The 17,276-nt window shown below is 36.3% G+C and overlaps 2 protein-coding genes across 2 annotated transcripts; one reads left to right on the forward strand and one right to left on the reverse strand.

Moving 5' to 3' along the window:
* Positions 1 to 2,327: 2,327 nt before the first annotated feature.
* On the reverse strand, positions 2,328 to 5,043 carry LOC143021506 (uncharacterized). Its single transcript, XM_076179081.1, has 2 exons — positions 4,961 to 5,043; positions 2,328 to 4,812 (listed from the first exon to the last, which is right to left on the reverse strand). Exons 1-2 carry the CDS (start codon positions 4,977 to 4,979, stop codon positions 2,414 to 2,416), a joined length of 2,418 nt encoding a protein of 805 aa, XP_076035196.1. The 5' UTR covers positions 4,980 to 5,043; the 3' UTR covers positions 2,328 to 2,413.
* An 8,816-nt stretch (positions 5,044 to 13,859) lies between these two features.
* Positions 13,860 to 16,675, forward strand: LOC143021753 (uncharacterized). Its single transcript, XM_076179457.1, has 2 exons — positions 13,860 to 13,953; positions 14,101 to 16,675. The coding sequence occupies exons 1-2, from the start codon at positions 13,935 to 13,937 to the stop codon at positions 16,581 to 16,583; spliced, it is 2,502 nt and encodes an 833-aa protein (XP_076035572.1). The 5' UTR covers positions 13,860 to 13,934; the 3' UTR covers positions 16,584 to 16,675.
* Positions 16,676 to 17,276: the final 601 nt, after the last annotated feature.

Below are 17,276 nucleotides of genomic sequence, written 5' to 3' on the forward strand. Positions count from 1 at the left end.
AGGGCTAACAAGAAATGATGATACATCACTTTGTAGCGTTTATATACGTGTGTGTCTGAATATAGACTGGTGAGGATAATAACCTTATGGAAATTTATTGTCGAAGTGGCAATATCTTCGTTAGCAGGAATCCAAGGGTTTGGTGACAGCTGTGCGCGTCCGAGGTCATGACCCCGATAATTTGAAGTCTCAGGACAATAGACTTGACCGCGACGCTTGACCCTTTCTTGTACGTTAGGTATTGACTACCATCTTACACCGTTGTGGTGCAATGCATGTGCATATGTATGCGCGTACTCGTCTAGATGTAGATAAAAAGGAGACTGTGTCGTTCTAGAAGAGTTCTAGAAGTTCTCCAACAGTAGTAGTAGAAGTAGTAATAATAGTAGTAGTAGTAGTAGTAGTGGAACTGTGTGGTGGAAGCAGCGGGGTCTGTCTTCCACAGACACAGTTAATTGGCCCCTCTCCCGCCAATGACTGTGGTCGACGACCCTTTTATTTATCCATTTATTTATTTATTTATTTATTTTTAATAATGCCTAGTACAAAAGTTCATTTATCCTACTGTCAACCACCGTCTGCTCAAAATCTAGGTTTTGTATATGTGTTGATTTGGGCGGTGGGGACCTGGTACCTCTCAGGCATAGGAGGGCTGATCTTAGGAGTGAGAATGACAGTCTACATCTCATCCATGAAACAATGCTGCTTTTTGGTTGTTGTTTCTTTTCAGCCATTACCTCAGCCAGCCTAGCGTAGAATGCCTATGCTCTATGACCCATCCCACCTGAAGTCGTAAAGGTTATAGGAGTGAATGAGCCCTGGTCTACATTCTGTATGCGCTCTTCGTACATCCTGATCTTCTCATACTCGTTCCGGGAGTGGAATGCCTCAATAGTTAAGTTGCTGTAACAGGGGGCCATCGGATCAAATATTCGCATGTCAAAGAAAGCCAATTGCCCCCGTGTCCAGAAACCTCTTGCGCTGACATCCACTCTTGCTTCATCAGATGTGTTGGACGTGCGGTATCTGAAGTTCTCCCCTCCTAGTGGGAGTAATGTTGGTTCGATAGTCACATCCTTGCACACCTCCTGAAGCATTTGGGCAGTGAGATCTCTTACCTCATCGTGTCGCATGCAAATGAATCCACCCTGCTTGCATATCATCGCATGGTCTGGAGTAAATTATACACCACAGGAACATCTGTTAGGCAGCCCTCCCAATGGCCATCCATACCTCAGGGCAATGGCATCCGTGAATTCTCTTTTGTTTAAGGTGAATCCCCTGCAGTAGTAGTAGTAGTAGTAGTAGTAGTAGTAGTAGTAGTAGTAGTAGTAGTAGTAGTAGTAGTAGTAGTAGTAGTAGTAGTAGTAGTAGTAGTACTGGCCATGGCAATGTACACCCTTGGTCTTATGCACCTGCAGCAGAGGATACAATATGAAAAAATAGTGCCGTTTGTATTTCTCTAAACGTTTATTTATATATATATATATATATATATATATATATATATATATATATATATATATATATATATATATATATATATGTATATATATATATATATATATAGTTTTGATGAATTTCCTCAAGCAGGTGAATAGAAGCCACAAGTTTAAAATATTTTCTTTAATAACAACCAGAAAATGGCGAAATCCGAATGGCCCATGTGGATTGCAGTGTAGTAGTGTAGTCAACTCTAGGTTGAATAAATCATCTTTTTAAGCGAATTACATAACCGAGATTCATAGGTGATTTTCACATTCAGATTCTAGGTTTCCATGTAACTTTCCCAAAAAAGAAGAAGACGAAGAAGAAGAAAAAAAAAAGAAGCACAACAATAATAAAAACAGAAACAACAATGGCATCAACAACAACCACAAAAATAGCAACTAGAAAAGAGAATGAAGGGAGCTTTAATTTTTTCTCACGTTGATGACAAATGACATTATGCTATTGGTAATTAAGACTTTTTGCAAAAGAAATGATGGCAATATTTCGCAATAGCATCCGCCAAGATATACAAACGGTAGACTAGCATTAAGTTGATTAGGAATGACTAGTGAAGATAATCGAAAATAACTGAAGAAAAGAACATAGACCACAATCTATGTTCTATTGTGACGAATATGTAGGCTGCAAAATGATCAGTTCTGGAGTGATATCATAAACCATTTATATATGATGCATTTTTATTTTTCTTCTTTTCTGTTGTTGGGAGTTGAGCAAGTAACTTGAGGATAGCAACATAGTAAGTTTTGGTACGTGTGTGGCATGTGATATCCATAAGTCATATTTCACAGGATATTGGAAATGATAGTTAGTTATTAAGTTCAACAGCTTTATTTGATCACATTTAGTACATAATAAAGTAAAATCTTAAATGACCACTTCTCGTTTGGTCAAATGAAGTCGACTATTGTTGATTTTGAGTCTTTGTGAAATCTTCATTTCGGAAGTAGTAGTTGGAGGCCTCAGAACACTGAAGAGCTGCGTACTCCTCCACACACGTTAGTTCGTTCTGGTCGAAGATGGAGCCCTCACCGCATATGAAACTATACTGGGTAGTATCTCCACGGCCGTCGGGGAAAGCATGTGGGTTGCACACGTGGAAGACGCGGCAGTTGTTGCCCTGGTCGGCGTAATAACCGTAGGGCCGGCCAGTGCACTGGAAGGATGTGTCGACACTTCCTAGCCGGGAGCTCGAGCCGGATGGGAGGTTGAGGGGCTCAATTTCACCGTCGAAAGAAGTCATGAGGTCCTGCTGGAACTGGTCTAATTGGAATGTGTTTCCAAAATTGGATCTTTGCTGGAATAAGTTGTTTTGTCCTTGGCCACTGAAAGATGATCCAGATTGGAAACGATTGTTTTGTCCCTGACCATCGAAGGAGGATCCGGACTGGAATCGGTCACTTTGTCCCTGACTACTAAAGGAGGATCCAGGCTGGAATCGGTCACTTTGTCCTCGACTACTGTGAGAGGATCCAGACTGGAATCGGTCGCTTTGTCCCTGACTACTAAAGGGGGATCCAGACTGGAATCGGTCACTTTGTCCTTGACTATTGAAGGAAGATCCAGACTGGAATCGGTTCTTTTGTCCCTGACTGTTGGAGGGGGATCCAGACTGGAATCGGTCACTTTGTCCCTGACTGCTGAAGGAGGAGCCAGACTGGAATCGGTCACTTTGTCCCTGTTTACTAAAGGAGGATCCAGACTGGAATTGGTTCTTTTGTCCCTGACTGTTAGAGGGGGATCCAGACTGGACTCGGTCACTTTGCCCCTGACTGCTGAATGAGGATCCAGACTGGAATCGGTCACTTTGTCCCTGACTATTGTCAGGGGATCCAGACTGGAATCGGTCATTTTGTCCTTCACTACTGAAGGAGGATTCAGATTGGAATCGGTTCTTTTGTCCCTGACTGTTGGAGGGGGATCCAGACTGGAATCGGTCACTTTGCCCTTGACTGCTGAAGGGTGACCCAGACTGGAATTGGTCACTTTGTCCTTGACTACTGAAGGAGGAGCCAGACTGGAATCGGTTCTTTTGTCCCTGACTGCTGAAGGGGGGTTCAGGTTGGAATCGATTGCTCTGATTCTTTTTGATAAAAAGTGAATGTTGGACGCGATCATTCTGTCCCTGACCATTGAAAAAAGAGCCTAAATGGAAATGGTTGTCTTGTCCATGACTATTGGAAGATGAATCGGTGTGGAATTGGTCGTTTTGTCCCTGACTGTTTGCGGAAGAGCCTGAGTGCGATTGACTTCTTTGCTTCTCATTGATGAGAGACGATTCAGACTGGAATAAATTTATTTGTTCCTGACTTTTTGGAGACAAATCTGACTGGAACTGATTGTTTGGGCCATGATTTGTGAACGAAGTACCGGACTGGGTTGGATCATTTTTTCCCTGACTAAGTGAGGAAGAACCTGACTGAAACTTATCATTTTGTCCTTGACTGCTTAAAGAAGAACTATACTGGAACTGATTTCTTTGTCCTTGATTGTTGAATGAAGTACCATACTGGAACTGATTTTTCTGACCTTGTCCGACAGAGGAAGAACCAGTCTGGAACTCATTCCTTTCTCTTTGAGTGCTAAAGGAAGAAGGCTGGAACTGATTATTTTGCCCTTGACCGTTTAATGGAGAACTAGACTGGAACTGATTGTTATGTCCCTGATTGTTGGAGGAAGAGGAGTCGAATTGATTATCTGTTTCATGACTACTGAAGAAGGACCCAGAAGCAAGCGAGTTCTTTTTGTTCTGTGTACCCACTGAAGAATCGAGATCAAGCTGACTATCTAGCCCCTGATCAGAAGAAAAAGTCCCACTATGGAATGAAATTTGATTCTGGCCGTTTATGGAGAGCCCTGTTTGAGAGTTAATGTTCTGTTGGTTATCCAGTGAGGGTCCAGAGAAAACGTTGGTGCTTTCCTGTTGATTGGTGAAAGAAGACCCAGTTCGGAATAAGTTCTGTCCATCACTGGTGAGTGATGATCCTGGTTGGAATTGGTCGTGGCTTTGATCACTAAATTGAGAATTTGTGTGGGGCCGGTTCTGATCTTGATTGGTAAAAGAGGACGACTGAAATGTTTCACTTTGCCTATGACCAGCAGGGGAGCTGGGCTGGAAATGAGTGTTTTGGTTACCAGCGACTCCTTGAACACCTGACGAAGTGGACTGATACTGATACCCTTGGAACTGACTGTTGAACTGATTTGAACGGCTGTCGAAGAATCCCGGACGAGCAAGTCTTACTGAAGGGGGATCTTTGCCTAGGGATAACTGACGCGCCAAAGCACTTCCAAGTAGTAGAACTGCAAATTACAACAAGAAATAATAAGAACAATACCAACCAAAAACATGTAGACACAAATTCTAATGAAATTTCTTATATGATATACATATTTCATTTACTTAATGACTGATTATAGGACAATGATATGAGCAATATTTTTTTTTTACCAAATACGAGGAACTTCATGGTGTGGAGTAGGAGGAATGACTGAGAAAGAGGAAGACCTGACGGCTTTTAAGTCGTGGCCAAAGTGAAGGTGAGAGAAGCAGAGAGGTGAAGCGGTCATGAAGACAGGTTTTGAAGGATGGAAATCAACCCTTTGGCACTAGTAGGCATGTTAGAATAAATATACTACCTCCACCGAAGCACCTATCCTTATTTAACAGCATATGATCTTTTCCTATGTATGTACAATTTCCATTCCTATTTCTTGTGTTAAGTATAAAGAAATATATAGGGGAAATACACAACTTACAATATATATATATATATATAAATGAAAAATACGACATCTATGATCACGAATGAATCTGGTTTCCAATGAGCAAAAGGGTCGACCCAGCTCCTTCAATTGAATTACAATTTTTAATACTTTGCTCTGGTTAATACCAAACAGTTTCATATAGATTAGTTTAGATTCTACACTGGTTCTTATCTTTTTTTGGGTCATGGACCCATTTAAGAATCTGACGAAAGCTATGAACCCCCGTCTCCAGCAATATTCACATTAACACAACATTACATGCAATGTGTATAATGTACTTTATTTATCGAAATTAGATTGTCACATACATATGAGAAGGTTGTTGTTGTTTGCTTTTAATAAGAATATGAAACTGTGGAGTGGTCTTTGACAACGTGACAAGATTGGGACAGGAGTGAAGGCTGTATAGCGAATATAAATGTTAATTTTCATATCCTTACGGAGCCCCTGAAGCCCATCTACGGACGCCAAAGGGGTCCATGGACCCCAGGTTAAGAGTCCATGGTGTAGAACCTCGTGCAGACGAAGAAGTAGTGGTAGTAGTAGTAGTAGTAGTAGTAGTAGTAGTAGTAGTAGTAGTAGTAGTAGTAGTAGTAGTAGTAGTAGTAGTAGTAGTAGTAGTAGTAGTAGTAGTAGTAGTAGTAGTAGTAGTAGTAGTAGTAGCAGCAGCAGCAATAGTAGTACTGGTAGCAGTAGTAGTAGCAGTAATGGCCATGGCAATGTACGCCCTTGGTCTAATGCACCTGCAGCAGAGGATACAATATGAGGACACGAGGGTTAAACAGGTAGCATATGCAGATGACCTCACGGGGGTAGGAAAAGTAGCTGACTTAAAAAAGTGGTGGGATCTGGTGCTGGCATACGGCTCGGACTTGAGTTACATCCCGAATGCAAAGAAGTCTGTCCTCATAGTGAAGCGAGAGTACTTTGACAATGCCAAAATTCCGCTTGAGGACAGTGAAGTGAAGGTAACAAAAGAGTGGGAAAGACATCTCGGTGCAGTGATCGGCTCTGAATCTTTTAAAAAGCAATATGTTGAAAAGAAAGTTAACGAATGGGTGGCGGAAGCTAGGTTTCTAGCCAACTTTGCAAAGACCGAACCGCAGGCGGCATATGCCGCATTCATATATGGTGTTAAACATAAATGGAACTACGTATTAAGGACAGTACCAAACATCACTAACCTACTAATACCCCTTGAAGAAAACATCAGAAACGAGCCAACGGGCCGACAATAAACGAAGAGGAAAGAAAACTTAATGAACTTCTACCTAGAATGGGAGGGCAAGGCATCTCCAACCCCCTAAACCTTGCCGACATAGAACACCGAAACACCCTGAAACTTACGTCCTCCTTGACAAACAATACTGTGTCACAAAATCAACGGAAGGAGACTAACATGTAGGAAAGGAAAGCAGAGAAATTAGAAGAGACATTTCAAAGGGAAGGAAAGAGAGGCAGAAGGAGGAACTTCGAGCACTTTTAACTTGGCTATCGAATTGTATAAAAAGAAAGATAACACCAGCGCAGGAAGTTAGGGCGTCCAATTGGCTAACAGCACTACCAATCAGGGCAAAGGGATTCACCCTAAACAAAAGAGAATTCACGGATGCCATTGCCCTGAGGTATGGATGGCCATTGGAAGGGCTGCCGAACAGATGCTCCTTTGGTGTACAGTTTACTCCAGACCATGCGATGATATGCAAGCAGGGTGGATTCATTGCATGCGACATGATGATGTAAGGGATCTCACTGCCCAAATGCTTCAGGAGGTGTGCAAGGATGTGACTATCGAACCAACATTACTCCCACTAGGAGGGGAAAACTTCAGGTACCGCACGTCCAATACAACAGATGAAGCAAGAGTGGATGTCAGCGCATGAGGTTTCTGGACACGGGGACAATTGGCTTTCTTTGGTATGAGAATATTTGGTCCGATGGCCCCCTGTTACAACAACCTAACCATTGAGGCATTCCACTCCCAGAACGAGTATAAGAAGATCAGGATGTACGAAGAGCGTATACAAAATGTAGACCAGGGCTCATTCACTCCTATAACCTTTACGACTTCACGTGGGATGGGTCCTAGAGCAAAGGCATTCTAATCTCGGCTGGCAGAGGTGATGGCTGAAAAGAAACAACAACCAAAAAGCAACATTGTTTCTTGGATGAGATGTAGACTGTCATTCTCACTCCTAAGGTCAGCCCTCCTATGCCTGAGAGATACAAGGTCCCCACCGCCCAAATCAACACATATACAAAACCTAGATTTTGAGCAGACGGTGGTTGACAGTAGGATAAATGAACTTCTGTATTAGGCGGTATTAGAAATAAAAATATTATTAATAATAATAATAATAATAATAATAATAATAATAATAATAATAATAATAATAATAATAATAATAATAATAATAATAATAATAATAATAATAATAATAATAATAATAATAATAATAATAATAATGATAATAATAATAATAATAATAATGATAATAATAATAATAATAATAATAATAATAATAATAATAATAATAATAATAATAATAATAATGATAATAATAATAATAATAATAATAATAATAATAATAATAATAATAATAATAATAATAATAATAATAATAATAATAATAATAATAATAATAATAATAATGATAATAATAATAATAATAATAATAATAATAATAATAATAATAATAATAATAATAATAATAATAATAATAATAATGATAATAATAATAATTAATAATAATAATGATAATAATAAAATAATAACAATAATAATAATAATAATGATAATAATAATTGTAATAATAATAATGATAATAATAATAGTAATAATAATAATAATAATAATAATAATAATAATAATAATAATTATAATAATAATAATAATAATAATAATAATAATAATAATAATAATATAATAATAATAATAATAATAATAATAATAATAATAATAATAATAATAATAATAATAATAATAATAATAATAATAATAATAATAATAATGATAATAATAATAATAATAATAATAATAATAATAATAATAATAATAATAATAACAATGATCATAATAATAATGATAATAATAATAGTAATAATAATAATGATAATAATAATAGTAATAATAATAATAATAATAATAATGATAATAATAATAATAATAATAATAATAATAATAATAATAATAATAATAATAATAATAATAATAATAATAATAATAATAATAATAATAATAATAATAATAATAATGATAATTATAATAATAATAATAATAATAATATTAATAATAATAACAATAATAATAATAATAATAATAATAATAATAATAATAATAATAATAATAACAATAATGATAATAATAATGAGAGTAATAATATTAATAATGATAATAATAATAATGATAATGATAATAATGATAGTAATGATAATAAGAATGATGATGATGATGAAAATAGTAATAATAATAATAATAATAATAATAATAATAATGATAATAATAATAATAATAATAATAATAATAATAATAATAATAATAATAATAATAATAATAATAATAATAATAATAATAATAATAATAATAATAGTAATAATAATAATAATAATACATACATACATACATACATACATACATACATACATACATACATATACCAAGGCTTTTTCCCCCTTACAAGGGAGGTAGCCAAAAAGGAAAAGGCATAAAATCATTCCCACCTATTCCATCCCTGAATACACTCCACACCCCTCCACCCTCCCTCTTATCTTAGCACCTCCTGGATGACGGGTCATCCCTGCACCTTGTCCACTGTCCTGGGTCAGAAGCAGTGTCGAAAGACACAGCACATCCACAGCAAGGCCGCTTCATTAAATCGGCGAATCCCCCCCCCCCTCTCCGTCCCCCCATGCATAAAAGGAGAAGACGGGGAGAAATTCCTTCGGGCTGCGTCAAATTTTGCTCACACATACTACCTCATCCCATATCCCCCCAGCTTTTCCACCTCATGCATCACGACATCATCCATACACAACCATTTTCCATTCACCCCTGTCTTCTGTCCTCTCCCGTCCTTCCTCAACAGACATTCCCCTCTTCCCCAAAACCCCCTTCACCCCATTCATCCACCTCATCCTGGGACGTCCCTTCATGTTCACTCCCTCCACATCTGCCTTCCATACCTCTTTTACTAGTCTTTCTTCACTCATTCCTTCCATGTGTCTAAATCACTCCACTACTCTTTCAACAACCCTATCTCCCAACTCCCTTTCCACCCCTGTTTTCCTCCTCACCTCCTCATTTCTCACTCTAGCTCAGTAACCCCCATCATACTTCTCAGACACCTCATCTCAAACACATTCAAACTCCTTCTCTCTTCCTCTATTAGGTTCCATGTTTCTGCCCCATACAGTGCTGTAGGCACAACCACTCCTTCATACAGTCTCCTCTTAGCATCCATTCCCAAATGTCTATTCCTCATTACACTTTTTAATCCACCAAGGCACTTACTCGCTTCTCTCAATCTACATTCTACCTCCACTTTCACTCCACCTTTTCCTGCCACATTGGCACCCAAGCATCTAAAACTATCCACTTCCTCCAGTCACTCTCCCTTAATGCTCACTTCCAGCCTACTGCCACTTTCACCCCTTGTACATCTCATCACCTAAATTTTACCCACAAGACAGGGTAGACAGAAAGGCGCTGTGGGAGGTTTTGCAGATATACGGGATAGTAGGAAAGCTTCTAGGAGCTGTCAAGAGTTTTTATGAGAGTAGTAGAGCTTGTGTCAGGATTAGAAATGGAGAGAGTGAATGGTTCGAGGTAAAGGTAGGACTTCGTCAAGGATGCGTTATGTCGCCCTGGCTGTTCAAATTATACATGGGTGGGGTGGTGAGAGGTAAATGCAAGGGTGGTGGGTCAGGGATTGGAGATGGTTAAAGAAAATGGAGAAAAGTGGGGGGTGAGCCAGCTGTTGTTGCGGACGACACTGCGTTTGTGGCAGGATCGGAGGAGGGATTGAGAAAGTTGGTGACAGAGTTTGGGAGAGTGTGTGAAAGAAGAAAGCTGAATGATAATAATAATAATAATAATAATAATAATAATAATAATAATAATAATAATAATAATAATAATAATAATAATAATAATAATAATAATAATAATAATAATAATAATAATAATAATAATAATGATAATAATAATGATAATAATAATGATAATGATAATAATAATAATAATAATAATAATAATAATAATAATAATAATAATAATAATAATAATAATAATAATAATAATAATAATAATAATAATAATAATGATAATAATAATAATAATCATAATAATAATAATAATAATAATAATAATAATAATAATAATAATAATAATAATAATAATAATAATGATAATAATAATAATAATAATAATAATAATAATAATAGTAATAATGATAATAATAATGATAATCATAATAATATTATAAATGATAATAATGATAATAATAATAATATTAATAATATTAATAATATTAATAATAATAATAATAATAATAATATTAATAATAATAATGCTAATAATAATAATAATAATAATAATAATAATAATAATAATAATAATAATAATGATAATAACAATAGTAATGATAATAATAATAATAATGATAATAATAATAACAATAATAATGATAATAATTTTAATATAATAATAACATTAGTAATAATAATAATAATAACAATAGTAATAATAATAATAATAATAATAACAATGATAATAATATAATAATAATATCAATAGTAATGATAATGATAATAATAATATCAATAGTAATGATAATGATAATAATGATAATAATAATAATAATAATAATAATAATAATAATAATAATAATAAAACAAAAACAACAATGATAATAATAATGATAATAATAATAATAATAATAATAATAATAATAATAATAATAATAATAATGATAATAATAATAATAATAATAATAATAATAATAATATGATAATAATAATAATAATAATAATAATAATAATAATAAAAATAATAACAATATTAATAATAACAATAGTAATAATAATAATAATAATAATAATAATAATAATAATAATAACAATAGTAATAATAACAATAGTAATAATAATAATAATAATAATAATAATAATAATAATAATAATAATAATAATAATAATAATAATAATAATAAGAACAACAAAAACAACAATGATAATAATAATGATAATAATAATAATAATAATAATAATAATAATAATAATAATAATAATAATGATAATAATAATAATAATAATAATAATAATAATGATAATAATAATAATAATAATAATAATAATAATAATAATAATAATAATAATAATAATAATAATAATGATAATAATAATAATAATAATAATAATAATAATAATAATAATAATAATAATAATAATAATAATAATAAGAACAAGAACAACAATGATAATAATAATGATAATAATAATAATAATAATAATAATAATGATAATAATAATAATAATAATAATAATAATAATAATAATAATAATAATAATAATGATAATAATAATAATAATAATAATAATAATGATAATAATAATAATAATAATAATAATAACTTTTTTTTTTTTTCTGGAAAACAATTTTCTATAAATGATCATGTCTAACTTACTCTTTTGCTATGATGACGCACTGTACAACTATAATTATAGATGAAAAACGATAGATAGGCAAACAGTTGGACACACAGCAGATACACAGACTCATGTTTTCACATTGCTTGGTACATTTTTTAAATTTTATGTACAATTGTACGCTTAGTAGTGGTACTAAAATGGTTTTAATTTATATATAATCTTAAAAGCGTCCGCTAATGACAATTTTGGTCACAAACAAAAAAAAAAAAAAAAAATGACTTTGCTCGTTACTTCCGGGCGGATTAACACGACAATTTTCTACATATTTTGGAACAAGATATCAAGACTTCACACAAAAATCACCGAGGAATTTAATTTTTCAGCTACTCTTACAGAAAAAGCCACTGGATTTGTCTCCTTCATGAATGGAGAGTGTCGGCAGATGCCACGTCAGCTCGATAGACTCGTCTGTCTGGTGTGTTCGTAGTCAGTCGTCTGGCTTGATTGGCTTCTCCCTCAGTCACCCTGGTGCGGTTGTGAGGGTGCATTGACTTGATGTAAGCAAGCTGCTTCTTGATGTGACCGAACAAGCTTTTGAGTCTTGCGAGGCGCCCAACATGATTTCCTTAACCCTTTGGCTGCCGAGGAGTGGGGTTCCACGGAGATGGATGAAACGAACTAGCGATTGTCAGAAAAAAAGGTAGAATGTCACCTGCTACGGTAAAGGGGTAAAAGGGATGGTTAATCCCCTTTGACCCTGTCAAAACCGAGGGGAATGACGACATGGAAATAGATACCTTGTCCATACTAAAAACCAAATGAAAAAAATGACACCCGATATGAAAAAGGAACGTTTGAACCCAAGGCTCTCATCAGCTGAATTAAGTCGTCTGGCATCAGGAGGTAAACAAGGATATTTAAATTGCACCAAGTACACGCCACCGCTTTGGCCTCCTCACCCTTCACACGATTATTCTAGCTGACTCCAGATGGTTTCATTCATCCAACTCCATACTTAAGGGGATAATGTTTCTCAGCCAACGCCTTCACCACGAAGACACACTTTAAGGATTTCGAGATTTTATTCGTTTGACGGTAGAATTCCATGATCAAAAGTTCATGTTCTCGTGCTTGAAATATAATACTACCTCAGTTAATCCCTTCCCGCCCTGGCTAACGGGAATTACTAGTGGCGGCGTATCAGCGTGGCCACGGGCAGCACCTGCTGCCCAGAACAACATTCAACACATTCAACGTCAAGTAAGGTGGTATATATGTTATTAGTAACATCTCCATCCAATGAATTCAAATGTGTATATGACATTGGAAAAAATAAGAGAAATCTGACAACTTTGCTCTCTTAGTGTTATAATCTAAGCCCCTTAGGATGAAATTTTGCCTTATGCTTACTGAAATTGTCGGATCAACCATATCAATCTCTAGAGACATCATCGTTGGACTGAGCTCATTCGAGATAGTCTTCATTTCGTCTGCACGAGGTTCTCCTCTGATCTAAATAGAATTGTCTTGCATACAATGTATTTAAAAATCTAATCTAAGCGAAGAAATTGAATCCCTTTTGTTGATTGGGGAGCAGACCCATCCGTTATCTTAGATGTCGTATTTTTAATTTTACTTATTAGTTTTCTCGTAAGCTGTGAATTTCACACACACGCACACACACACACACACACACACACACACATATATATATATATATATATATATATATATATATATATATATATATATATATACATTATTCAACAAAGAGGGAAGGAAACTACATGCATAGGAAATTATCGCATGTCGTTAAACAAGGATAAATGCTTTGGTGGAAGTAATATGTTTAATCTGATATGCCTACAAGTGCCAAAGGGTTGATTTCCATCCTTCAAAACCTGTCTTCATGACCACTTCACCTCTCTGCTTCTCTCACCTTCACTTTGGCCACGACTTAAAAGCCGTCAGGTCTTCCTCTTTCTCAGTCATTCCTCCTACTCCACACCATGAAGTTCCTCGTATTTGGTAAACAAAAATATTGCTCATATCATTGTCCTATAATCAGTCATTAAGTAAATGAAATATGTATATCATATTAGAAATTTCATTAGAATTTGTGTCTACATGTTTTTGGTTGGTGTTGTTCTTATTATTTCTTATTGTAATTTGCAGTTCTACTACTTGGAAGTGCTTTGGCTCGGCAGTTATCCTTAGACAATGATCCCCCTTCAGTAAGACTTGCTCGCCCGGGATTCTTCGACAACCGTTCAAATCAGTTCAACAGCCAGTTCCAAGAGCATCAGTATCAGTCCACTTCGTCAGGTGTTCAAGGAGTCGCTGGTAACCAAAACACTCATTTCCAGCCCAGCTCCTCTGCTGGTCACAGGCAAAGTGAAACATTCCAGTCGTCTTCTCTTACCAATCAAGATCAGAACCGGCCCCACACAAATTCTCAATTTAGTGATCAAAGCCACGGCCAATTCCAACCAGGATCATCACTCACCAGTGATGGACAGAACTTATTCCGAACTGGGTCTTCAATCACCAGTCAACAGGAAAGCACCAACGTTTTCTCTGGACCCTCACTGGATAACCAACAGAACATTAACTCTCAAACAGGGCTCTCCATAAACGGCCAGAATCAAATTTCATTCCATAGTGGGACTCTTTCATCTGGTCAGGGGCTAGATAGTCAGTTTGATCTCGATTCTTCAGTGGGTACACAGAACCAAAAGAGCTCGCTTGCTTCTGGGTCTTTCTTCAGTAGTCATGGACCAAATAATCAATTTCACTCCACTTCCTCCAACAATCAGGGACATAACAATCAGTTCCAGTCTAGTTCTCCATTAAACGGTCAAGGGCAAAATAATCAGTTCCATTCTTCTTCTTTTAACAATCAAAGAGATAGAAATCAGTTCCAGACTGGTTCTTCCTCTGTCGGACAAGGACAGAAAAATCAGTTCCAGTATGGTACTTCATTCAACAATCAAGGACAAAGAAATCAGTTCCAATATAGTTCTTCTTTAAGCAGTCAAGGACAAAATGATAAGTTTCAGTCAGGTTCTTCCTCACTTAGTCAGGGAAAAAATGATCCAACCCAGTCCAGTACTTCGTTCACAAATCAGGGCCCAAACAATCAGTTCCAGTCAGATTTGTCTCCAAAAAGTCAGGAACAAATAAATTTATTCCAGTCTGAATCGTCTCTCATCAATGAGAAGCAAAGAAGTCAGTCACACTCAGGCTCTTCCGCAAACAGTCAGGGACAAAACGACGTATTCCACACCGATTCATCTTCCAACAGTCAGGGACAAGACAACCGTTTCCATTTAGGCTCTTCTGTCAGTGGTCAGGGACAGAATGATCGCGTCCAACATTCACTTTTTATAAAGAAGAGCAATCGATTCCAATCTGAGCCCCACTTCAGCAGTCAGGGACAAAAGAACCGATTCCAGTCTGGCTCCTCCTTCAGTAGTCAAGGACAAAGTGACCAATTCCAGTCTGGATCCCCCTTCAGCAGTCAGGGGCAAAGTGACCGATTCCAGTCTGGATTCTCCTCCAGTAGTCCAGGACAAAAGAACCGATTCCAGTCTGGATCCTCCTTCAGTAGTCAGGGAGAAAATGACCGATTCCAGTCAGGATCCTCCTTCAGTAATCAGGGACAAAGTGACCGATTCCAGTCTGGATCCTCCTCCAGTAGTCAAGGACAAAAGAACCGATTCCAGTCTGGATCCCCCTTCAGTAGTCAAGGACAAAGTGACCGATTCCAGTCTGGATCCTCATTCAGCAGTCAGGGACAAAGTGACCGATTCCAGTCTGGATCCCCCTCCAACAGTCAGGAACAACAGAACCGATTCCAGTCTGGATCTCCTCACAGTAGTCAAGGACAAAGTGACCGATTCCAGTCTGGATCATCCTTCAGTAGTCAGGGACAAAGCGACCGATCCCAGTCTGGATCCTCTCACAATAGTCAAGGACAAAGTGACCGATTCCAGTCTGGATCCTCCTTCAGCAATCAGGGACAAAACCACCGATTCCAATCTGGATCCACTCTCGGTAGTCAAGGACATAGTAACCGATTCCAGCCTGGATCCTCCTTTAGTAGTCAAGGACAAAGTGACAGATCCCAGTCCGGATCCTCCTTCGATGGTCAGGGACAAAACAATCGTTTCCAATCTGGATCCTCTTTTAGTGTTCAGGGACAAAACAATCGTTTCCAATCTGGATCTTCTTTCAGTGGCCAAGGACAAAACAACCTATTCCAGCAAAGATCCAATTTTGGAAACACATTCCAACTGGACCAGTTCCAGCAGGACCTCATGACTTCTTTCGACGGTGAAATTGAGCCCCTCAACCTCCCATCCGGCTCGAGCTCCCGGCTAGGAAGTGTCGACACATCCTTCCAGTGCACTGGCCGGCCCTACGGTTATTACGCCGACCAGGGCAACAACTGCCGCGTCTTCCACGTGTGCAACCCACATGCTCTCCCCGACGGCCGTGGAGATACTACCCAGTATAGCTTCATATGCGGTGAGGACTCCATCTTCGACCAGAACGAACTAACGTGTGTGGAGGAGCAGGCAGCTCTTCCTTGTTCTGAGGCCTCGAACTACTACTTCCGAAATGAAGAATTCACAAAGTCTCAAAATCAACAATAGTCGACTTCATTCTACCAAACGAGAAGTGATCATTTAAGATTTTACTTTATTATGTACCATTTGTGATCAAATAAAGCTGTTGAACTTAATAACTAACCATAATTTCCAACACTGTGTAATATGATTTATGGACATCACATGTCACACACTTAGTAAAGGTTATTATGTTGCTATCCTCAAGTTACTTGCTCAACTCCCAACAACAGAAAAGAATAATAATAGATATGCATAATATATAAATGGTTTATGATATCACTCCAAACCTGACCATTTTGCAGCCTACATGCTCGTCACTACAGCACATATCTTTTGCTCTATATACTTCTTTTCAGTGATTTTCGATCATAATTGGTAAACAAAGATAATCATCATATGTTATTACAAAAACTATCCCATCAGATAGATAATGTATTCGTTAGAAAAAAAAGACGAATGGATCATTGTGGTTTTCATCAAATCTCTCACAGAATTATGAGTATGGTATATAATCAAATAAATTAACTCAAGGATGGCTTTGATAATGATTGCTATGATAAAAGATGGCAATAAAAATGTTTTGCAAGAAAATTAAGAGAAGGGGAGGTGAGTCAAGTAGAGGAGAAAAGGCAAAAGGCGCAGATGGACGGACATTAACGGAAGAGGAGGCCGTAAGAGGAAGATGGGTGAAGTATTTTAGAGAGCTGTTAAATGTGG

This window comes from Oratosquilla oratoria, chromosome 42, assembly GCF_046742065.1.
Source record: "Oratosquilla oratoria isolate Oo_2021 chromosome 42, ASM4674206v1, whole genome shotgun sequence".
NCBI classification, from domain to species: Eukaryota; Metazoa; Arthropoda; class Malacostraca; order Stomatopoda; family Squillidae; genus Oratosquilla; species Oratosquilla oratoria.